We start from the raw sequence: 24,417 nt of genomic DNA, 5'->3' as shown, positions 1-24,417 counted from the left end.
TTTCAAAGACCCTCAAGAACAAAGAACCTTTTCTGAGGCCACGAACAAATCCACTAATTCTTTATGGCCCATCTTTGCCAAAAGATCTGAGCTAATGACAGGACAGACCTGTCTTATAAGAGTAGCCAAGAAGGCTTGGGAGGGAACAAACATCTCCTTGACATAATCAGGGGAAAACATACCGTTTATCTCTTTAATAACCATCCTGAGGAAAATTAATGTGACTTTGTCCTTTGTGCAGAACAATAATTGAATTGTGTGTTTTATTTATATCTGGACAAAGGCCAGGATATTGAAATACTTCTCAATATTAGATTTTCTTTTTTAAAAATTAGATTCTATTGGCATTCTCTTTCTGAGATTTCTTCATTAAAAACTTCATTAAACATAAATCTTCTTTACACAGCAGAAAACAAAACTTTAAGGAGGACATTTAAAAGGTCTTTTGGAAGGGTAGTTCTAAGCCTTTTACCAGTGACTTGTCCCTTCCCAGGGATCTGGCATTCCATGGGTAAAATGATAATTGATCTTTGCCTACACATGTCTGATATTAATTACATTGATAGTTGAAGCTATATAACAAGTTGCAGTGTTCTAGAGTCTAAATCTATTACAAATACACTATTTTTAGAATTTGGGGCTAGGGAGTATGATATAGAGGCTTGATTCAGTGACATCCAAATCTTGGGGCCTTCTTCTACTCTGGAAGAGATGAAGTCATCCATTAGGAAGAGAGAGTTTCCACAAGTTTTCAGCTGTGCTGAAAGATTCAACTGGGCTTCAGGTACATTTATGTACTACACTTTGATTATAGCTTTTGAAAAGGAATGAAAACACTCCTCACAAGGGCAACGAGAAAAGTGACAGCTACATAGTTTTCCCACCTTCAAACTCTTCTCTGCTCTTCACTCCCTGCAAAATCAGACAGACTCACTTTTCAGCATGCTGCAATATAATTTTGGAGACAGAGTGTGTGCAAACTCAGTTCCCCTCTCGGTCTCTTGATGCTGTGTTTCTGGCTCACACCTTTCTGAGGGAAGGGAGATAGTTAAATGGTTTGGTCTGAAAGGCCTTCCCACTGGGCTGCAAACTTCATGTGTAACACAAATAAACAAATACAATGTGAGGAGTCAATGAGGGACAATCATAGCAAAGGGCAGTCTCATCTATAAGAACTTAAAAACCAAGATATATGTGTCCGTGCCAAAAGCCTCCAACGTGGGAACATTCACCCCATGATAATTGAAAATTGAGTGTAAAACGTTTATCAGATGAATAGATTTTTTTTTTCCAAAAGGAGAAAATACCAATGTGATTGTAACATAGAAGCTTGTAACATTTTGTTAGTTTTCGACCTATAATTTTTAAAGGAAACTGCAGATACAATAATCCAGTCTCTGCCTCCAGACGAGAAGTACCAGATGGGTGTGAGATGAAGGGTGACTTTCGGGGCTCAGAGGAGGCTGGGAGTCTAGGGGCCAGGACTGCGTGTTGAGTGAGGAGCACAGAGGAACTGGATTCTGAGGCTCCAGAAGCCGGGATGGGTTCAAAGCACCACATTTGGACAGATGGAGGGCGAGAACTGGATTCCAGACCAAATGTCAGCAAGAGTCAAGGCAAGAGGTGAAATGAAGCAGCTGGGTTTCAGGAGTGGTGCCTGCAGAGTCCCAGGGCCACTTTCACGGGGCTTGGCCAGCTCTTATAGGGAAATGTTTAGCTACTGAATTTCACGGGGCTTGGCCAGCTCTTATAGGGCATCTGAAGCTGAGCCCGAGGTGAGGAAGAGGTAGTACAGCTGGTCCACTCGCTCCTTCCCTTAACCCTGAAGCCAAAGATTAAGCTTTTCTCCGCCTTTCCCATTGGAAGTCTTTTATTCTCAGGACAATTCAAGATCAGGAGTAAGTCCCCACAAGCACTCCTTCTGTCTCTTCCCTGGGCTGACACTGGCATGGTGTGGTCAGGGGTTCAGAGCCTCTGCAGTGAACACTGTTTTGGGTCCAGGGTTTCTCCCAAAGGCTGCCTGGGCATAGGGTGCAGAAGGGTTGGCTGGGGGCCTCACAGCACACGACAGTTTAGGTCAGAGTGAATTCACACAAAGGAAGCCACTGGAATTGGATAGGTTATGAACCTTGGGCAGCCATCTGGTCCCTCCTGCACACCTCCCTCCTCACCAAACCTCCTTCAAATAGCTGGTCCAGGGAAGTCTAACAGATTCAATGACAATTAATTTTTTTTAAAAAAGTAGAATAGTTCTGGCACAAAGAGAATACAAGAAAAAGTATAAAACAGCATCCAAATTGACCAAAAGAAGAATAATATTCACCAGAAAACTATTCCAGAGAGCAGAAAAATGCTAGGGAACTACAAAAAGTTTAATGAAGCAATAACCTCTGTGAAGGAAGGCCACAAAGCATCAATGCCAGAACTGGGGGGAAAGATGTGAAGACAACAGGGAAATCACAGGAAATGAGAAATTAGTCAGAAATACCTTAGTAGATTTTTTTTTTTACTGTTACTGGTTCAATACTGATAAAATGGATAGAAAATGGGTTCTACAGAAGACCTAAACAACATGATTAATAAAATAGTGATGAATAATATATATTGAACTCCATAACCTGCAAATAGACAATATAATTCCCTATCCTCCAAATACTGTGGTTCTTGGAACTCTCATCAATCTATATTTGCTTCTTTCTCCATCTCATCTAGTTTCATGGCCCCAAACACAATTTATACGCTCACACCTCCCAAGCATGTATCTCCAATCTGAACTTCTCCCGTGAACTCCTGACTCATATTCATCTGCCTACTCAACATCCCTGCCTGGATGTATAACAAGCATCTTAAAGCTAAACATGTTGAAAAACTGGACTCCTGACATCCCATGCCTGCCAACCACTCCTTACAGCTGTCCTCATCTCGGCTGGTGGGAACTCCATTCTAGCTTGGGCCATGTTTCCCATGCAACCCATTAACAAGTCATGCTGGCTCTACCTTCAAAAAATATCCAGAATCCAAAGGCTTCTCAGTACCTCCACTGTGGCCCCCCAGTCCAGGCCACCTCTTCATTGGCCTCTCCATTTCCGTCCAAGGCCCCTTACAATCTCGTCTCTTATAGCAGCCAGAGGGATCCAATTAAACATAAAATGGATGGATTATTTCACTCTTCTGCTCAATCCTTCAAGTAGCTTCCCCTCTCAGAGTAAAATCCAAATAAAATGACCTGTACTGTTCCCTAGTTGTCTCTCCTAAATGCCTTCTCCTGCTACTCTTTCATTCAACCACTGTGTTCCACAACCTCACTGGTCTCTTGGATCATGCCAGGAACAGTGTATCCTGCCTCAGGGCCTTGGCACGTGCTGCCCTTTTGCTCTTTCCCAGTTGTCCACGTGGCACACTCCCTTGCTCCCTCCAGGACTTTCCTCAAATGTGGAAACTATTCTTTAAACAAAGACAATATTAGGACAGGCTACTTTCAAGATCTGTAGATGATTGGGTTCAAAACAAAGACTGATTTAGGCGATATATAATAACAACAATAACTATTTATATTAGTGCATGGTCCTTTACGAAGCTCTTCAACATACTATGCATCTTTAAAATATGAAAATAACACTGTGGTTGCATAGAATCATTAATGTTTTACAGTGAGGCCTTGTCTAAGGTCACATAGCCAGTATCTTCTAGAATCTTCTAGAATCAGCCTTTACTACTGCCTTATAGTCCCAGAGCAAATGCTCTTCTTCCTCTACATATAATGATAATAATAATAGTAATAATTAAAATAATAATACTAATGATAGCAGCTAACATTTACTGAACTCAAAGCACTGTTTTAGGCTCTTTATAAGTATTCTCACATTTAATCCTCACAGAAGCCTAGGAGGTAAACAGTTTTATTATTTGCAGTTTATGGAGACGGGGACTAAGTCAGTGCCAGGTTAAATAAGCTGTTCAAGGTAAATTGGTGGTAACGGCAGAGGTAGGATTTACACCCAGGCACTAGGACTCCAGTTCCTGGGTCCTTACTACCACCCCATATCCCTGCTTGGTTGTAGAGTAGTTTTGTCTGCTTTCCTAGATTTGCTAGATACAGTTTACAGTTTGGCATAAGTGAGTTCTCCAGTTGAGTAATTAGAGGTCAACTGTGTTCACCCAAGATTTCTTGAAGGCATAGGGAGTTTAAGAAATACCATCTTGGGCTTCCCTGGTGGCAGAGTGGTTAAGAATCCGCCGGCCAGTGCAGGGGACACGGGTTTGATCCCTGGTCCGGGAAGATCCCACATGCTGTGGAGCAACTAAGCCCGTGCACCACAACTACTGAGCCTGTGCTCTAGAGCCCACGAGCCACAACTACTGAGCCTGTGCTCTAGAGCCCACGAGCCACAACTACTGAAGCCCGCGTGCCTAGAGCCCGTGCTCCACAACAAGAGAAGCCACTGCAACGAGAAGCCCGCGCACTGCAACGAACAGTAGCCCCCAATACCCGCAACTAGAGAAAGCCCACGCGCAGCAACGAAGACCCAACACGGCCAAAAATAAATAAATTAATTAATTAAAAAAAAAAAAAAGAAATACCATCTTCTGGACCTGGAGATGATCATACTAAGCGAAGTAAGAAAGAGAAAGACAAATACCATACGATATCACTTATACATGGAATCTAAAATACGACACAGATGAACATATCTATGAAACAGAAACAGACTCACAGACATAGAGAACAGATGTGTGGTTGCCAAGGGGGAGGGAGGGTGGGGGAGGGAAGGACCGGGAGTTCAGGATTAGCAGATGCAAACTATTATACGTAGGATGGATAAACAACAAGGTCCTACTGTACAGCACAGGGAACTATGTTCAATATCCTGTGATAAACCATAATGGAAAAGAATATAAAAAAGAATATATATATGTATAACTGAGACTCTTTGCTGTACCGCAGAAATTAACACAACATTGTAAATCAACTATACGTCAATAAAACTTAAGAAAAAAGAAATACCATCTTCGATTGGGTTTAAGTGTGGAAAATTTCAGTGGAATTGATCATTGTCAGATGTTGTAATCTGCTCAAGCAGACGTCTGTGGTTCCTGAAATATCCCATGACCACCTTTTCTAAGGTGGATGCTTTATCTCTAAACAAGATGCCCACTGCTGCAGATTAACCGGTTTGTGCGAGAACTCTCCATTCCAGCAGCAATGGAGCCTTTGTCTCTCCACGGAGGCTCCCAACAGGCAGAGGAGAGAGAGCTGCCTTACCTGGGGTGACTGTAGGCTACCTGCCGGAACTCGTGATTCCAGTTCGGTCTTCCATAGAACGTTTTCTGCCTTAATCCCGTAATCACGTCAGTATTTTCATCCCAGTGTAAAGCTATGTGAAAGGCCTAAAGTAAAAATTGTGGTATCAGGTGACATTTAGAGGAAAAAGAAAAGGAACCTCTAATAAATGAAGGATGAAGTAATTATGCTCATTTGTAGATTTAATACACAACTTTTTATAGGAAATTCTTTGTAGTCTACCTTGGGCACTATTGAAACAAAGTGCCTTCTATTTGGTTGATGTGCAGAAACGTGAGCCTGGAAAGATTTTTCTTGAAAGGATGAGAATAATACAGTAGAAAGGGGTAAAGGAAAGCAAGCACTAAGCTACTTCCTTTTTTTTTTTTTCTGCCAAATTTCTCAAAAAGTAATCTCTAGCTCTGTCCCCATTCACTTCACAGTAAATCCTGGGGATTTGAGAAGGGCCCTGACAGATTAAAGTGATAGAAAACGCCCAGGGTGAAGCTGGATTTTACGGTGAGATCTGCCTACTGGGGTAAAACGGTCTGTGTCCAGGTTCAAGTGCTGGGAGGATGTTAAGTCTGGCAGGCAGAGAGGTGGCCAGAACTAGCAAGGGGCATGGCTGGAGCTCTGTGGCCAACGGCTTGCCTTCAAATTACACGAAAGCACCCAGGCATCAAGTGGTCGATAAATAAGAGCCTGGGGAATAGCCGTGCCTAGTGATGATTTTTTAAGTTGCTACGATTTGTTTCAGCCCATGCTCAACTCTGGTAGGTAAGAAGGATTCTTGCTTCTTACCTCCTGGGATATGTGTCTGCTCTGCTCAGACCCCACCACAGCTCTTGAGCTCATGGGTTTTTACCCTTTGGTGCTTCATTTGCTCACATCCTCTGACCAGTATGGGTAACAACCCTGCTGGGCTCAACTCTTACCCCACGATCCTGCTGCAAGACTGGCTTCCCCGGCTGGCCTTCACATCAGTCTAGGAAAGCAGCCAGGGGTCGGGAGGCTGCACCCTAACAGGCAGTAGACAGTGGCAGACCTTGGTGGAGTCTCAGATATCCAGGCTGCAGGAAGCTGGCACCAGGCAAGTCTGAGCCTAGGTAGCAGGGCTACCACAGGAACTGAATTTGGGAAGAGGACTCCAGGCAAGAGAGGGAAAACTGGCAAGAGTGGGGCAGGACCCCCTTCTTAGGCAAGTTTTTCAAAGCACGAAATATGAGACAAGAGTTCAGGGATAAGAACGGAGGTGGTAGTTGAGGACAGAGCCTTGAAAACTGGCGGAAGCCCCATTATCAGAACTGGAACTCGGGGTCAGAGTTGTATTGGCCTCCAGATTAGAATGGCAGTGTTGCATCTCCATAGCCTTTTGCTTAACAGTAGGATGGATTGGTGCTCTAGAGGAAGCTGGTTCCAGCAGTGGGCAGAGTAAGAAGGCAGAGACAGTTGACTCCCTTTTGACTAAGTGCCAAATCTAGTGACCAACTCAGGCCTTATTTTCCTTGGCTTCTCCACCATGTGGCTGAACATTGCTTCTTCTTGATTCTATTTGCATTACAAAGTCCTAGTTCTTCTACTTCTCTCTGATTCAAGGAAGAAACAGTAGTTGTTATTTTCTTATCATATTCTCCTGTCTTGATATGTAGCTGCCTTCCCAGTCTCTAGCTCAGCTCTCTGCATCTCTTTCGGACCACTACTCCCCAAAGAGCTTCCATTTTCACAATCCAATTAGCATAATCTACAAAGATGAATGCAAACTTTCTCTTCCAAGCCTTCATCTTCCTGCTTGAGTAGAGTTCTGCATCTCAAACTCCCCAAACATATTTTTATGTAGAATTCTTTTTGTTCCTTCAAATTGACCATCATAGCTAAAAATGAATCATCTCACTTTCCAAATAATTTGTGACTTCAAGTTACTTCCACGTACAACTGTTAAGTGATTTCCATAGGCAGGCAGAGGGCTATGAATGGAGTGGTACAAAGAAGACAGACAGAAGGTCTCTGCTCTGTGAGGCACTGGTCATTGGAGGGAGAGGCAGACCATGTGCACAATTTCTATGCCCTGATTCAGACCACCACCCTTCTTTACCAGAGACAGAAGCGAAGTGCTCTGGAGAAGTAAGCACGTTACTCTGGTGAAGCCCCAAGTAATTCTGACTAAGAGAACTGCGGAAGGCCTTAGTGGGGACTGGTCTTGAAAGGATGATTCCGTGCAGTAGGCAGCAGGAGGGACAGAGGGCATTGAGTGACATGTCAGGGAAAGGAAACAGTATGAGGGGAGATGGAAGCAAGAAAGTCCTTGGTGTGATTGGAGAACATGTGTTGTTCAGTGGCTCTGGTGCCAGGGGAAAATGATGGGAATTCTATAGAACAAATGGGTTTTGCCATCAGGTCAGGAGGGGCCTGGAAATATCTGCTAAGAAGTTTGGGCATTATTCAGTAGAAAAAAGAGTTTTTCCCACTTCCGTCCTTGGTACCTTCCAGCTACCAATCACTGATGTTCAAACATTTGCAATTATATTTGCTCCATATTTCTCAGCTCAGTGTTCAATTAATCTCCAAACGCTGTTGATTTGCCCTTCATAATAATAATAATAATTTGCCCTTTTCCATCTGTCCCTTCTGTTCTTGTCATTCTGCCACTTTGAGGTTGTTGAATTCAGTTTAGCAATTGGCTGTTTCTAAAACAGCCTCTTGATTCCTGACTGACAGCATGTACCAATTATTTTGTCCTGAAATTTAAGCATCTCAAGAATTTCCAACATGTCATGGCAAAAATTTAAGAACATGTCTATTTTAATTTGCTCGTATTCAGAAGAAAAGTATCTCTTACAACGTACTTTTGGAAGTGGCAGGGATGGGATGGGGTAGAGTTGTGTTGTCACAAAATCAAACAGAGCCTCGGTCTTGCAACTTCCAAGTGACTGGGGTTGCCTAGGTGGACACTCGGGATCGATTCACTTTAGAAGCAGAAGAGCCAGCACAGGACCAGAAAGCAGAAGACAAAGGCTGTGTTTGTACTTCACCAAGTGGATCATTAGTCAAAAATCCCATTTGAATAAGAAAAAAGTATTTGTTTGGAAAATATAATTAACATTATTTAATTCATGAAGATGTTTCGAGCCTAATTCCCAGGAAACCTCTATTTCAGAGTATCCCAGAGGAATAAATATGTAAGGCTGACTGCAAATAAGACCCTAAAAAATTGTTTAGCTACTGAATTTCAAGCAAAGTCTTATTCATTTGCAGAAGCACAGAGTCAAATTACAGTGATGTTCTATAGGGCCAATTTGTGTGTGTGTGTGTGTGTGTGTGTGTGTGTGTGTGTGAGAGAGAGAGAGAGAGAGAGGCTCTCAGGAGTGCATTCATTTGTAAATTTAGTAACTAATGCAAATCTCTGGCTCAAACACACTTTCCTTAAATATCTATAGTAGCTGTCACAGAAGTGCTGATTAGGACATAAATGTCATAATCTAGTAATCACTTCATTGTTAGCTTCCATATTTGAGGAGTTAGAAAAGATTGGAAATCTTTCAATCTTTCTTTTTGGAATCATTCAATACTATCAACACTGAAATAGTACCATAGTGCAATATTTTGATATGCATTATTTTTGGTAAACTCAACCTTAATATGTCATTAATACATATTAATGGACACAGCAGAACACCTGCCCCAACAGAAGATCATGTTGATCTTAGGTGAATAAACATACGTGCACACAATTTCTAAGAATGCCTTAAGAAAAATAGATCTCTAGATAAATCATGTATTCATAATAATTATTTTCTGTAGGAACTCACATGGTTTACAATACAAAATGCTGAATGTCAACACCTGTCAGTTTTTTCTGTTTAACTCTGAACAGCTCAAAACATAGAATTAGAACCAATTCGGAGCTCAACGAGACAATATAGCCAATCTATAATGTTTGCTTGATGTTACTAAATTTCAAATGCAGCTTTTAAAAATATTTATTTATTTTATTTATTTTTTATTTTTGGCTGCATTGGGTCTTCGTTGCAGGGTGTGGGCTTTCTCAGTTGCAGTGAGCGGGGGCTACTCTTCATTGCAGTGTGTGGGCTTCTCATTGCGGTGGCTTCTCTTGTTGCGGAGCACGAGCTCTAGGCACGCGGACTCAGTAGCTGTGGCACGCAGGCTCAGTAGTTGTGGCTCACAGGCTCTAGAGCACAGGCTCAGTAATTGTGGCACACGGGCTTAGTTGCTCCGCGGCATGTGGGATCTTCCCGGACCGGGCCTCAAACCCGTGTCCCCTGCACTGGCAGGCGGATTCTCAACCACTGCGCCACCAGGGAAACCCCAAATGCAACTTTTAATGACATAATTTTTCTTGGATTTCCAAACTTGGGGTTTTCTCCCTTTAACCAACCTCTTTTTTCCAATCTTCTTTTCTATTCCTCAGCAAATTAACTGTAGCTTTTATTGCTACCATTTGAATAGCTCTTTCTTATCTGGTTTTATTTTATTCTCTTTTTCTTTTAAAGAACATAAAAATAATACTTTCATGCTGCTAGATAACCGTGTAGCTCATTATTGAAATTATGCCTCTTCTCTTTGCTCTATCATGAGACAAGTTAGATAATATTGTTCATTCTCAAAGTCTTATCTATACCTGATTTTCATCCCAGCCAGTAAGAAATATATGATAACTCAGGAAGTGAGTTTTCCCTTGCTCACTCATCCTTGTTTCCAGCGAGAGTAAGAGATCGGCAAACCACTCAAAGGCTCCTGGATCTCGGCAAATCCAGTAGAAATACACCTGTCAAGAGAGAAGGCAAGAAAACAGATCTGTCCCTCTTTTCATAATGTGCTGATAATCGCAGACTACTTTATCTCCATTAAATTATTTGAGCCCAAATGGGCACTTCTGCAAAATAACACGCTTCTCTCTGCCAGTGAACAAATAGTCACACTGTGATTTCTTTTGAAAAAATTCACATTGTGTTTGAAAAGGCTCGGAATGAATTCAGAGTCAGGAGCCTGTGGGCTGTTGCCAGTTTCTCTGGATGAGGATCAATTTACCCCATTCCTGGCTGTGCTTCTTCTGAATGAGGTTAATAATCATAACTAGCTGTGCCTTTCACTCTTCCCAAAGGGGGATAAACTGTTAGACCAACGCCCTTCATCTTCACTTATGACCTAAGCTCTGGATTTGAACCTTCTCCAGAGATCCAAAGGCTTGTTCACTAATCCACTTCACCAGCCATGACCTCCGGAGGGTGGAGATTATGGTAATTGCAGAATCAAGCCACACAGGCCAGAAGTTTCCCATCAGCCAGACATATCAGTGTCCAAGGAAGCTGGTGGGTGGTGGCAGAGGTTGTGTGTCAACTGCTATAATGAAATTACATTGAGGAACATTTCTTTTTTCTTTCTTTTCTTTTTCTTTTTTTTTTTTTTAACTCTCTGTGTTTAGCAAATGGCATGTGATGAGAAGTAGTTTGGGTTTGCTAAAATAAAGGCTTAGATTTTGTGCTCTGAGTTTCAGATAACTGTATCTAGAAGAAACCATGGGAGATAGGTCTATTAATTCTCCTATTTTTCTCACACTCCTACCCCCTACTGCCCCCTGCTCTTTCCTGCACCCCCTCCCAAAAGAGATGCTGGTTAACAGGATAGAGGAGGGGGCCGGCCTTGATCTCCACCAGGAAATATCGTCTCCAATAGCCAGTGTTCTCACCGTCCCCTCCCCAGCCAGGCTGCAAGCTCACCATCATCATACAATGAAATTTACAGGTGAGATTTAATTAACAGATCATATTCATGAGGAAAAAGAAATCACAGAACGTGTTTCAAGGCTACGTATCTTGCCTATTCTCTCCAGGTTTGTGCAGGAATTTATGAAATTAATACTCAAGAAGAACAAAAGCTTAGAGCCTACATATTTGTTGGACAGTTGCTGCTTGGAAGGGTTCTTGGAATATTAATCTCAGGACTAATAATAATTCCTAGGTATCTTAGCTCCCCTACCCCGAAAGGAGCTTCTTCTCAGCTGTAAAACTGAGTCAGTGGTTCCCTCCTGATGATCGTGTTCAGCCTTGTTGATTCACAGAATTGAATTGAATGTACTGAACATACTGAATGCTCACTCTGTGTCAAGACTGTTTTCAGCTCTGGAACTAGAAGAGCAAACAAAGGAGACAAAAATTCCCTGTCTTCATGGTGTCTGTATTTTAGAGGGAGAAGAAAGATGATAAATTAACAACTAAAATATAGACTGTGTCAGAGGGTGATTGGTACTCTGAAAAAAAAAAAAAAAAAGGCAGGCTGCAAAGTCCTGCAATATTAAGTCAAATGGACCAGGAAAGAGGACATTGAATCCAAGACGTGGAGAGAGTTGAATGGTTAGGGGAGAGGCCCGGGGTGGGAGCTGTCAGAGAGGAGCCAGGAGCTGGTGGAGTGGATTGGGGCGGGGTGGGCAGCGAGAGATGAGGTCTGAGGGGAAGGCGGGGAGGTGCAGACGGGGGCTGTGAGGCCATCCTGACTTTTACTCTGAGTGAGGTGGGGAGACACAGCAGGGTGCCCAGCAGGGGAATGACATCATCTGAGGAAGGATCCCGGACCGACCATTCTGGCAGCATTTTGATAGACTGGGCGGTGAATCGGGGAGGGGTAGGGGAAGGAAGGAAGAATGGAGACCAGAGGCTGATTTTATATCCTATGTAGGTGATGAATACTGCTATCCTCTTTCTTTCCACCTTGTATAGTGCCTCATTTAAATCACTCTTTCAAAAACTTGGCCCTGCTTTTAACTCGCTTTGCTCCCTGTGGAAATAAAAACCAACTAACTGAATTTAATGCCCTTCTCACCTATGCTCCTCCCCTCCTTCCTGCCCCTAGTAGCTTGTTTGATCTAAGAATATTAACGGTGCATTTGGTATAAAACAAACATCATTGACTTATTTTCTATTATTTTCACTCTTTAAGAAACATGCTAAAAATACATTCATCTGAAACAACAAACCAAAAAATCGTGTTTTTTAAAAAACCTGTCAATTTCAAATCCAGTCCGAATCACCCTTACTTGAAAAACGGTCACATCTTAGCTTCCTCCACTTACTGACCCTTATTCTTTCAAACAGAAATCATTCCTGTCCTTACTTTCCTGTGGCTTAGCTGTGTGTCAGTGTTCTGAGGGTTCGCCAAGCCTTTTATACGTTCTGCTTCCTTGTAATGGCTTTGTGTGTTTTTCCCTCTGTAACTGACTTACAGGTGACACTGGGCAGCTTTGGTGCAAGAGGCAATGGAGGGGCACTGAATGGGCTCCGGTGAAGTGCTTCGGGCAGAAAAAGAAGAAAACGGACTTTGAAGAGAGGAAAAAGCACATTTACTTTGACTCCCTTTCATCTTTCTAATAGTGAGGGACGCTCACTGTGAAGGGACAGAGGCTTCCCACCTCTGTGTTTCCTTCAGTAGGAAGGGTCTGGTCAATGGTAGAACAAACGTCCCAAACAATAGGCTACACGTCTGTGATCTATGCTTCCCAACTCTCGCCCCGCCTCAGTCTCCAAAAATAAAACCACCCTAAAATCGGTTACCTGTATAAAGCATGGCTTTCAGAATTCTATAGTGGATAACAGAGGCCTAAAATACCTCAGGTAACTTTAAAAGGCTTTGTTACACAGAAAGTCATCCTCAGTAAAATGATGAAAGTTCTGAACTTCTGTAGTAATGAAGTTTTCTTTTACAGGACTCAGCCCACACATTTTTGTAGATCTAATGGATCCCCAGATGTTGTAGGGCACCACTCCAGGACATTGTTATGGGGTTAGGGAGTTCTGTATGCATGTGGCCTGTCACAGGCCTTCGCTGTCACATCGTTCCTACCACGAACCACCAGATAAACTCAGCCACGGCCAATCGGGGAGGGGGGGGCCTAGGTCTCAGCTCTAGCTCATCCCCACCTTTCCCACAGCCTGGGCTTCTCTTTAAGAGAGTGTGGACCAGGTAATCTGAGCCCAGTAGGAAATCTCCCCACGCTATTTTTGGATAAATAATTCCAGGAAATGAAATAAGAAAAGCTACTTATCTATTTTACTACCAGAGCGCCAGACTCTTCCATCAGAGGTTCCCGTGCCATGGCCTGGATAGGTACCCACAAACACAGCGGAGGACACATCCTCAAATACAACCTGCATTTCTTTAGACCCAAAATCAATTTCCTGAGGATGGAATGGGGACAAAAATTACCTATCTATCTATCTATCTATCACCCAGAGCACCCAAGGGGCTTTTTCCTTTCTAAGGAAGGAAATTGCACATGAGGGTGCAGGTTGAAGGTGTAATATAACATAGTAGTTAAACACTGTGAGCCTGGAGTCCTGCAACCTGTCCTAGTCTCCTGGCTTCACCACCTTCAAGCTGTGTAACTGAGAGCAGGTTATGTAATTTGAGTCTAGATTATCACACATTGAAATGGCAAAAAAAAAAAACCCCAAAACAAAAACAAAAACACAGAACAATAATCCATGAGACTATTTTGAAGATGAAAGGATAGGTTTCATGGAAGCATTTAGCTCAAAGTCTAAAGATGCAGTAAGTGCTCTGAGATGTTAGCTGAGATATTGCTACTACCTCACTGTCATCTGGAGGAGCTTACAGAATGAATGTCACATGTTTATATTAGAGAGCAAAGGGGGACACTTGCCTTACTTGGGGGTCTGTGTCCACCGTCACTCCTGAATTATAGAGATGGTGGTTACTGACAGGAGGTGAAACCAAAATCTCTAGCACCGGTCTCGAAACCTCAGTATTGATCATAAAGATGTAGTTCTGAAAGAGGAACCCATTCACTAGTGAAAGGTACCCTAAGATCCATGTTGGGTGCCAGGGTTGACCTTGACCTTGACCAAGAGCTCCCCCTAGGAGGCCAGTGGGATTGCACTGTGGCCTTGCCTCCTCCTGGGCAGCATCCTATGTTCCCCACTGTTATGGTATGAATGCATCCCCCCTAAATTTGTGTGTCGAAATCTTAACCGCCAATGTGATGATTTGGAGATGGGGCCTTTAAGAGATGGTTAGATTTAGATGAGGTCATGAAGGTGGGCCCCCATGATGGGATTAGTGCCCTTATAGGAAGAGGAAGAGACCAGAGCTCCCTCTCTCGTCATGTGAGGACACAGCAAGAAGGTAGCCATCTGCAAGTCAGGAAGAGTCCTCTCCAGAACGCAATCATCCTGGCACCCTGATTTCAGACTTCCAGCCTCCAGACCTATGAGAAGCGTTTGTTGTTTTAAGCCACTCAGCCTTGGTATTTTGTTATAGTAGCCTGAGCTAAGATTCCATGCTCCCTATACAATGTAACAGAACTGATAGAAGCTTCAATCAGGGAGGGTGATGGTGACTTTCCATGGAGGGAATCATGACTATTTTCCAAAAAGAGAACTTTTCTCTTCGAAAAGATAAAGACTGAGACTGATATTTAGAAAACATAATACCTCCTCAATAAATGGTAACTATTATTGTCCTGGTTTTTATTTTGTGGTTGCTGTTACCAAGGTCATCGTGGGTGAAGACAATAGCAAACAGATTTTGAAGCAACTAGTTTTGAGAAGCTTCCCTAACGTGGCTTCCACATCTGGTTTTAAAGAAATAAAATTATAAAACTGTTTTTCCCATTATCCATTGTAATACTAAGACCAGCCTTTGTCAATCACTTTTAGTCCTTAAGACTTTTTTTTAAAGCCTTTATCCTTAATGTTAACTATTTCATGGCTATGCTGCTGCTTTGCCCTTTGACTGGGGCCTAAAGTTTATAGTGCCTCGGTTTGTTCAAATTATAGTTGTTGGACAACCGGAATGTTCATTAATAATAGAATGATAAAATCAGTTGTGAGATAGTCATACTACAGAATTCGCTGAAGGCGCTAAATAAAATAAAGTCAATAAATAGGCAGTGACACTTGAAGGAGCTCCAGGCCAAGTTAGAATGAAAAACAAAAACACAAATTGCACACCTTTCTTTCTCTCCCTCCTTCCCCATCCCCACATCCTTATTTATGTAAAAATAAAATAACACCTTGCATATGTGTGTAGGTGTGTATGTGTACACAAAAGTGCAGGAAAGGAATGGAATAAGATGTGCTCAACCCTTTCAGGTGAGAACCCTGGAGGGCCAAGTGGTGGTGGTGGTTAATTTGGGAAGGAAGGTGAATAAAGGGAGTTTTTTTTTTTCAAACTGCTAAATCAATTTATTTCTAAACAGAAATGAGGTTTAAAAAAAACACAGCTAAATGAAGTCTTGATGTCTTTCATTGCAAGGGTCCCCAGAACAGTGCACTTTCCTCTCTGTAAAGCCATGCTTACACATTCTTTTTTTTTTTTAGTTGAAGTATAGTTGATTTACAATGTTGTGTTCATTTCTGCTGTACAGCAAAGTCACTCAGTTGTACATATATATATACATTCTTTTTCAGATTCTTTTCCATTATGGCTTATCTGAGGATATTGAACATAGTTCCCTGTGCTCTACAGAAGGACCTTGTTGTTTATCTGTTCTAAATGTAATAATTTGCATCTACCAACCCCAAACTCCCAGTCCATCCCTCGCCACCACCCGCCCCCCCACCCCGGCAACCACAAGTCCGTTCTGATTGAGATTTTTGACTGCGTATTTTATTTGAATCTTTTACAAGGACCCTGTAGTCATGTATGGCTTGTGTGGTTAATAAACCAAGATATTAAAAATATTAATACTGGTCACTTCCCCACAGGGCAATGGGGAGACCTCCTGGGGGACTGGAGTCTTTTGAGGCTGCCCAGTGAAAGGTGAGAAGCACGTGTGTCTCCTGGAGATGCAAGCTGGCCTCATGTTCCCTGGTTCAATTTATCAGGACACTCTCAGCGGTTACCAGAGATGATCAATTCCAGGAGTAGCCAGAGCGCCAGGGTGAGGGAAAGTGAAAGTAAATAATTTCTCAAAACAGATTAAATTAAATGCATTTTTCATTCATTAGAAAAGAGAGCAGGCCGTTCCTTGTTTTATTAATATATTTAAGGAGAGTATGGATTTTTGCCTTTCTTGGCCTCTTTGCCTTGTTCCCACTGGCCCATGCTGTCTTTCTATTTGAATTATCTGTTTATTATATTAGGTTAAGAACCCAAAGGCCATTTTGCGCGGGACACACTATAAATACTCATTATCACGGTTATGTATTATTGAGCTGATGAAGGAAGACAATTTATGAAGAAATTAGGTTATCTCAGTTTTTCTAGAATCTATTTTATTATCATCTGAAGATTACATATGCAGTTAAGAAAATGAACCAAATCATCCAGTTGGCCGTTCTCTCGGTTCTGACTGCACGGCTGTGATATTAGGAGAACTAAAATGTGGAGGCCAATACATTTATGTCAGCAATCTGCGCCTCCCTCCCGGTTTGTACACACCTATTTCCATTCATCATTTTGACAGTTTGCACAAGCAAACTGTCCTAACTTTTTTCAAGAGCTCTTTTCACAAATTGAGTGTGATGTAGAATTAATCATCCCCTTTAGGCAGGAGTTGGGGGGACATTCATCCCCAAGGGGCATTTTAACCCTCAGCTTCCTCCGTACTGTATCACAGGGATGTCCCAGCCGCTCACACCCCCTTCCTTCATCCCAAAAGAGCCCTGTGTTCTCATTTGCCTCCAACTAAGTGAAGTTTGGCTCTTACTCTTGGGTTGGAAATATCCCTTTAATATATTACAACTTTTTCCCATTTTCTTCACAGCAGGGCATCATTATATTTATTGTTATTTTGCCTTCTTGGGAAGTCTCCTCCTAACCACTTCTCTCTCTTCCTCTGCCCCTCCTCCCCACTATCTTTAATAATTACACATAGCTAGAAAAAATTTGAAAAACGCCAGCTTCAAACAGAAAGTGCTACATATGCCCCCAAAGAAGATGCAGGAGTCCTGTTGTATATCCTTTTGCATTTTACTTAGAAGTGTTCTAGAATAATGTGGCAGAGGAGAAGGATAAAGAGATGTAGTTTGCAATGGTCACAACTAAGAAAACTTTGGTGCAAATTTTTTACTCTAGACTTGCAATATAAGGCTTGTTCATAAAAACGACTGCCTTTATGCCAACTTTTACACAGGAGGGAGAAAATCCTAACCAATTGCAGTTAACTATTTAAGCTTAAAATTCCAGCTCTGAACCTCTATGCTGTCTTTTCCCCTTTCCTTGTGGCAGAAAAGAACACTCTGAAAACTATAGCCCAGATCTATAATTGTGAAGATGCTGTTAGATAAGAATGTACTGCTTTGCTCTCCCGCACTTAAAAAATTATAGAGATGCTGACAGTTTAGTGGAAGGAGTAGTATTTATATCTTAAAAGCATGTGGGCGGCCCTGACAATTATTAGTTACATAAGCCTAATGTTAGCTGTACTCAAATAAACACAGAATTGCTTTAAAACAGAGAAATTTCCTAAGCTTTTTCTCAAGCATGCAGATTCTGAGGAAGTGGATGTCAAGTGTGATTTTCAGCCTGAACTTTCTGTAGCATGAAACCTCACTTCTTTCATAAAAGAGCTTTGAAACCAGAAACACAGGCTCCTGTCCTGACTCAGTGGCTAGCCAGGTAGGGACTTTGGACAAATCACTTCCCACTCTAAGTATTGCCCTATGCAAAACTGGGAGGTCAAGCCCCTTCAATTTTGTGATTCCATGCTTTTAGCTTCTTTTCTCCCATATACTATAACTCCTGCCTTTATTTTCAGTTGAGGGTTGTCTCAATATTACCCCCAATTTTTATGTCATGAAAACATTGTGTTTTATTTCCAATTCTATGATTTCTGTTTTTTGGACTAGAGATCAAAGCCCCTGTTTTATACTTTTGTGGTAACTCCTTAGCCCTCCCGTTGAAACAGCTTTGAGAAAACCCATTAACAGCCCAGGAATAACAATGAAATGGTGAGAGAGAAGGTGGTATTAATATTCTGTGGGTTCCAATATGGACTTTAAGATTTTGTGGATTCTTAGAAGAATTTTCCTATTTGTGATAAAATAATTGGAATGTATTACTTTAATTATAAAGTTGCTGAACTAATAGTCTTTTGTTTAAATAAAAAAAAATTAATCTTAGTAACCTAGAATTTTACAGAAAATTGTGCACAAGCCATTTGTTAATTCTTTTGGCCAAGTGGACACTTATTCACTCATTGATTTATTCAAAATTTATAGTGTGTGTGCATATATAAATATATATCTCTCTAATAATGGAGATACCGAGAAAAGCCACGTTCAAGGAGCTCAGAATCTGTTAAGGGAAATAAAGTACTTTGTGAACGTTAAAACAAAAAAGAAGGATAAATGATAAAAAAGGAGACCAGCACAGGGGTAATGGATGTTGAGAGAAGGGTCAGGTATTGTGAGTCTGGTGAGAGGAGAGTGATAGGCTTTTCAGTCAGTACGAGCAGGGCTTGGCACATAGTAGGTGCTGCATAAATACTCATTGAGTGAATAAGTGAATGAAAGTGAGACACACAATTCCATCGCCATCTCCATGTGAAGCATAATGTGACCTTTTGTACAGTGAGAACCATGAAGCAATGAGCTGCTGCTATAAGTGGGTCTGACTTGGTAGACAGCAAGAGGAAAGAGCTTACAGAGATGGGGAAATCAACATAAACCATAACAAAGCTTTGCAGTGGGGTCCAAATGTATGAAACAGTGTCTGTTTTGCTTGCTTTGTGCCCTAGACTGAATGTTTGTGCCCCCTGCCCCAAATTCATATGTTGAAATCTAACCCCCAGTGTGATGGTATTTGGAGGTGGGGAGTTTGGGAGGTGATTAGGTCATAAGGGTGGAGCCCTCTTGAATTGGATTAGTGCCCATCAGTGTCCAAAAAACTTGCCCTCTTTTGCAGTGGGAAGTTAGAGCTAGAAGATGACCGTCCATAAACCAGGAAGTGGGCTCTCATCAGATACAAAGTCTGATGCCGGTGCATTGATCTTGGACTTCCCAGCCTCCAGAACTGTAAGAAATACATTTCTGTTGAATGTATGGTATACCACCCCATCTATGGTATTTTGCTATAGCAGCCCGAACAGACTAAAACACTTGGTTAATCTTATTGTGGTATGAAGGAAAGAAGATGGGATTTAGCTTAAGAAGAACCCGGGTTCAAACTCTCATTCTGATATTTACTAGCCCTCTGTGCTTCTGTTTCCTCACTGGTAATCTGAGGATACTACTTATCTGAAAGAGGTATTATAACAATTCAATGATATGATTCTATCATTCCTATTAGCTTTGTGATCCAGCTTCAGTTTTCTCATCTGTAAAATGGGAAAGTGGTAAGTAAAGATGATGTGAGATAGTATGTGTGAAATGCCTAACTCCCTGCCCTCTAGGTAGTCAATGATTGATTAATCTAGGCTATTAGTATTAGTAGTAGTACTAGTAATCTATTTATATCTTTGGCAGATATAATGCACATTTAACATAATCTTATACACACTTACACAGTAATGTTTCTACGTTATTTATTTGTCTTATTTGGTATTAAAACTCCCTGATGGATATGGACTCTTATTTTTCCATCGTGTATATCAGGAAACCTAGCTCCAAGAGGTGAACTGATGCACTCAGGGTGATGCTTCTAGGGAGGGTGGAATCAGGCTGAGGTTGATTCTCTGACCAGGAATCCCACAGTCTTCCTACAAGACAGTAGGTGGAAGCCATGTCTACCATGTGTTGGTTATGTCAAACCAGAGAGCCAGATGCACCTGAGTTCGAACCCTGATTTTGCCTTTCATTAACAGTGTATGTTCAGGAAAGTGACTTTAGTCTCTCTAAAGCTTCAGAGTCCTTATTTGGAAAACAGAGCTTGTGCTATCTACTTTCTAAGGTTGTTGGGAAGATTATAAAAATAAAATGAAAAAACATATGTCAAGCACCTGTCACTTGGAAACTCATGAAATGATAGCTAATTTTATGCTAATTTCTTGGTTGAGAAAGCCCCACCTGTAGAGATCTTCCCTTCTGGCCTTGCCCCAGTGCTTCACAAAGTGCCATTTCTTAAAGAATGATAGATGAAGAAAGTTTCCATGACTAAATATGCTTGGGAAGGGTGGGTGAAATGAAACTGAATGAGGTTCTTTTCTGCAGAACTTATTTAATAGGCTAGTAGAAGATGTGAATCTTCTAAAGGGGGATTTGTGACAGCATTTCTGAAATCATTTCACTACACAATTCTCTTTAGTGAACCCTCTCATATGACTAACGTTCCATAGACATGCTGACCTAATCAAGCATCTTCCTGGGATAGACGAGGAAACTGCAGCCAAAGTGTCAATCAGAGAAGTGGCAGAACCAGGACCAGAACCAAGTTTGCCTGACGTCCTTGGCCCTCCTGAGATGACACCATTTAGTGTGAGCATGGCTCCCTTTCTCCTGCTGCTCTAGTGTCTGCTGCTATCTTAAGAGGGTTCAAACATGGGATGCACAAAGGGAACAAGGGAACCATGGAGGCAGCTAGTCAGAGAACATACAAGAAATGACAAAAAGGAGATTTGGAGCTGGATGGCAACACCAGGCAAGCAGACAAATGAATCCCAACTGTGGCATTTTTGCTTCTCAATTAAGACCCCGAGTCCATGAGATGAAGATATTGAATCGTACACTTGCAACCACAGTATCAAGCTCGAGTCTAAGGTTGCCTGTTAATAGTACTCACTGCAGCCCAGTCACATAGCCATTTGCAGCCTGTCCATATTTTACTGACATGAGCAATTACATGTCCTGTAATGTCAATGAAGCAATAAAATTTATGTCTTGTCATCTTTAACAAGATTAGACATAACCCTTCTCATAAATGTAATACTGAATGGAGATTTTTAAGAACATAAGTATAGTTAAGGATCCTTGAGTTTATCCCTCATAGTTAATTAAAACCCTCCCCAGGAATCGGCAGATGATAGATAGAAGGATGTTGAACCTTTGAATTCATGGAAGGGTAAGCTGATGATATTTTCCATACCTTGCTCAGCTTCCACTGGGTTTGTGACTCACAACATTGGTACCAGATAGATTTCAGAAGAGCGGCAAAGGGAGTGACCCCTATTCCCGTGGCAATGCACATGCTCACTGGATAGTGAAACACATCTGTCAGTGCAGCTCCGAATGGTCCGTCCACTGCCAGCCTGCAATCACAAAGTGTGCCGTTGACATTCAGAACACTCCGCTCTTGAAAACAAAGCCGTCCTAGACCAGTGCTTTGTATGGGATGTGTTAGCAAACGTGTGCAGGGAAGTTGGCTCTGTGCTTGAGAATGCCCTATTTGGACACACATAGTGTAGGGATATGGTGGCCGGCCTTATGGCACAGTTCTTAAGAGTTTGTTTTGCCTTCAAGCATCATGAAGATTGTAGAAGATGCCTTTTCTTTTCCTTTTTTTTCCCATCTGCCCTCAGAGGGAAAAAACAGAACCATCAAGGTGGCTTAGAAGGCTTATCTGTCCTTTTGCTAATACAATTCTCCCCGTTCCCACCTCTTTGTATGTTTATATAATTTTAGCCTAATGGAAGCCATTCATTTGGAATAAACATAATTTTGGAATAATTTGTCAGTTGTGTGGAATTTCTAAAACTCATTATTTTAGATTATGCGAACTCAAAAATCTGTGATAATTAGGCCAGGGGCTGCACTGATGTTTTGTCTTTGCTTAGCAAATTTTTCTTTATAAGGATAATGCATATTCATTGAATAAGTGCAATTGTCTTTAACTTGGTCCTAAATGGACTGACCCTGGATTCTGCTCCATCTCTCATGGCCAGTTCTCCACACTGGCTTTTCTTTTGTTTCTTAACATACACAGGACCCTGTTTGGCTAAGGGGCCTTTGCACGTGACAATCCAACTAATCACTTGGAACGCTCTGCCCCAAGTTCTCTCCTATCCTCTTATTTGGTTCATAGTTACCCTTCCATTAGGTCTTATCCCAATTATCATTTCCCTGGGGAAGTCTTCATAGATTTCTTAGACTAGGTTAAATCCCCTCTTAGATAATTTATAACACCATGCATCTCTCCTCTGTAGTCCTTATCACAGTTGTAATTTTATAGTTGTTTTGGGTGGTGTGTGTGTGTGTGTGTGTGTGTGTGCATGACTTAATTTGTGTCTGTTTGGTCACTAGACTCTCAGGTCTGCAGAGGGAGGGACCATGTCTGTCTTTGCCCACCACTGCATCCCAGCACCTTACATGGAGTTGTTCAATAACAATTTATTGAATAAACTGTAAAGGGAATGTTTAAAATATTTCAGTCAATGGAATGTATTAAATAACCTCAACTATTCCAAAAGCACACATTTACATATGAACAAAGATATGCTAATTAAGAAGCTTCTAAGTTATTCATAACCATTCCCTAAGGAGTGTCTGTTGAAGGCACCCGAGGTTGCCCCTTTTGGGCTTACTATGTGTTCATGAAAGTTCAATTGGGTTTATTTTAAAATATTCCATATGCCAGACCTCCTAACAATTCAAATTAACTCTCCTCAAGTTAATCTTAATTAATAAGGCTTTATTACATATTGATATATGGAAATAGAAGAATAAAAATAAAAGGTCATTAATCAGAAAGGGTTAGTATCTCAGCCCACGGTAGATTCTTTTATAAATAATTAGATAAGGGGAATTGAGAGACAGAGAAAAAATATGAAACGGTCCACGATTAAAATGTCTTATTGTTAATTGCTTTTATAATTAGTTGTATTTGGGATTTATTTGACACTGATTCTAAAAGATAACAATTAAACCCAAAGAAGAATTGTGTCATATAATTCATAGAAATGCATAATAAACAAATTTCTACATAATTAAAATTGAGAATCTAAGCTGGAAGCAGCAGGAGGAAATATTGAGTCCCGCCTCCTGGTTCATACAGATTCCCTCTTTTCACATCCCTGATCACTCATCACTTTCCCACGTGGAATTGTAGGGCCCCTTGTTCCATATAGGGGCAGGGAGGGCTAAGTATTAGACAGTTTTTCCTCGTGTCTCACTGGGATCTGTCTTCTGACAACTCATGCCTTTTGCCTTCCTGAGAAACAAACCAGGTGTTTTCCCTTTCCTGCCTCTCAACCCTTAAAACTAGTTGATCTAGCTATCATGACACCCCAATTGTTCTTTTTTGTACCAAAATATCTCCATCTCTCACAATGTTGAATTGGCTTCCTTTGCACAAATTCTCGTTTGTCAAGTTCACTCAGTTACTTCCTGTCTGATGTGGATACAGTTTCTAATAAAGCAGCTTAGAAGTGAGTCCCCTTTCCAGCAGCCACATCACCTGGCCCTTGTTGCTCCCGTCAGCAGCACCACCCACCCACCTCCTAATCAACCTCCCGTCTTGTCTCTCTGAACCCATGAACTTTATTCATCCACGTTGTCCGTCCTCTGTCATCAGCACTTTCACTGTCGCCTCTGTGGTAGATGACCTTTCTTATTTTGCCAATAACGATAGTAGCTACCTTTTTTCTTTTTTTTATTACGCATTATGCTAAGGGCTTCATATGGACTGTCATATTTAATCCTAAACAGAACCTATGTACTATTATTGTCATCTTCATCTTACAGATGAGGAAACTGAGGCAGATGTTACATACATCCTCCAAGATCCCATGCAAAATTGGGCTTTGAACCTAGGCTGTCGGACGCTGGAACCCTTGGCTCTGGGCAGTAGATTAAATCGCTTAAAACTCTAACACAGACTCTGAGAAATTCCTCCATTTTACTTCAGAAGGTGAAGTCTTTTATCTTATTTATTTATTTTTATTGAAGTATAGTTGATTTACATTGTTTCAGGTGTACAGCAAAGTGATTCAGTGATACATACATATATATCTATTCTTTTTCATACATATATATCTATTCTTTTTCAGATTCTTTTCCGTTATAGGTTATTATAAGGTACTGAATACAGTTCCCTGTGCTATACAGTGGGTCCTTGTTGTTTGTCTCTTTTATATATAGTAGTGTGTATCTGTTAATGCGAAGTCTTTTAAAAGAGCTTGCATTGTCCTTTTTCCTGAGTTCAGAGGAAGAGCTTCCCTGTTCTTCACTAAGCTTTGCATCTCCTCTTGGGGTCCTCAGTCACTGCTTGTCTCACAGGTTCCTGGGACTGGA

The 24,417-nt window shown here is 41.4% G+C and overlaps 1 protein-coding gene across 1 annotated transcript in view; it reads right to left on the bottom strand.

Annotated features, from left to right (window-relative positions):
• Positions 1-24,417, bottom strand: part of NOX3 (NADPH oxidase 3) — a 57,780-nt gene that overhangs the window by 5,797 nt on the left and 27,566 nt on the right. Inside the window, exons 10-12 of the mRNA XM_061207245.1 lie at positions 21,275-21,437; positions 9,918-10,064; positions 5,264-5,388 (exon numbers count right to left, since the gene is read on the bottom strand). Of these exons, the coding sequence (XP_061063228.1) occupies positions 5,264-5,388; positions 9,918-10,064; positions 21,275-21,437 (435 nt within the window). The remainder of the gene's footprint in view (positions 1-5,263; positions 5,389-9,917; positions 10,065-21,274; positions 21,438-24,417) is intronic.

This window comes from Eubalaena glacialis, chromosome 12 (assembly GCF_028564815.1).
Source record: "Eubalaena glacialis isolate mEubGla1 chromosome 12, mEubGla1.1.hap2.+ XY, whole genome shotgun sequence".
Taxonomy (NCBI): Eukaryota; Metazoa; Chordata; class Mammalia; order Artiodactyla; family Balaenidae; genus Eubalaena; species Eubalaena glacialis.
This window is presented reverse-complemented; position numbering and strand designations above follow the sequence as displayed.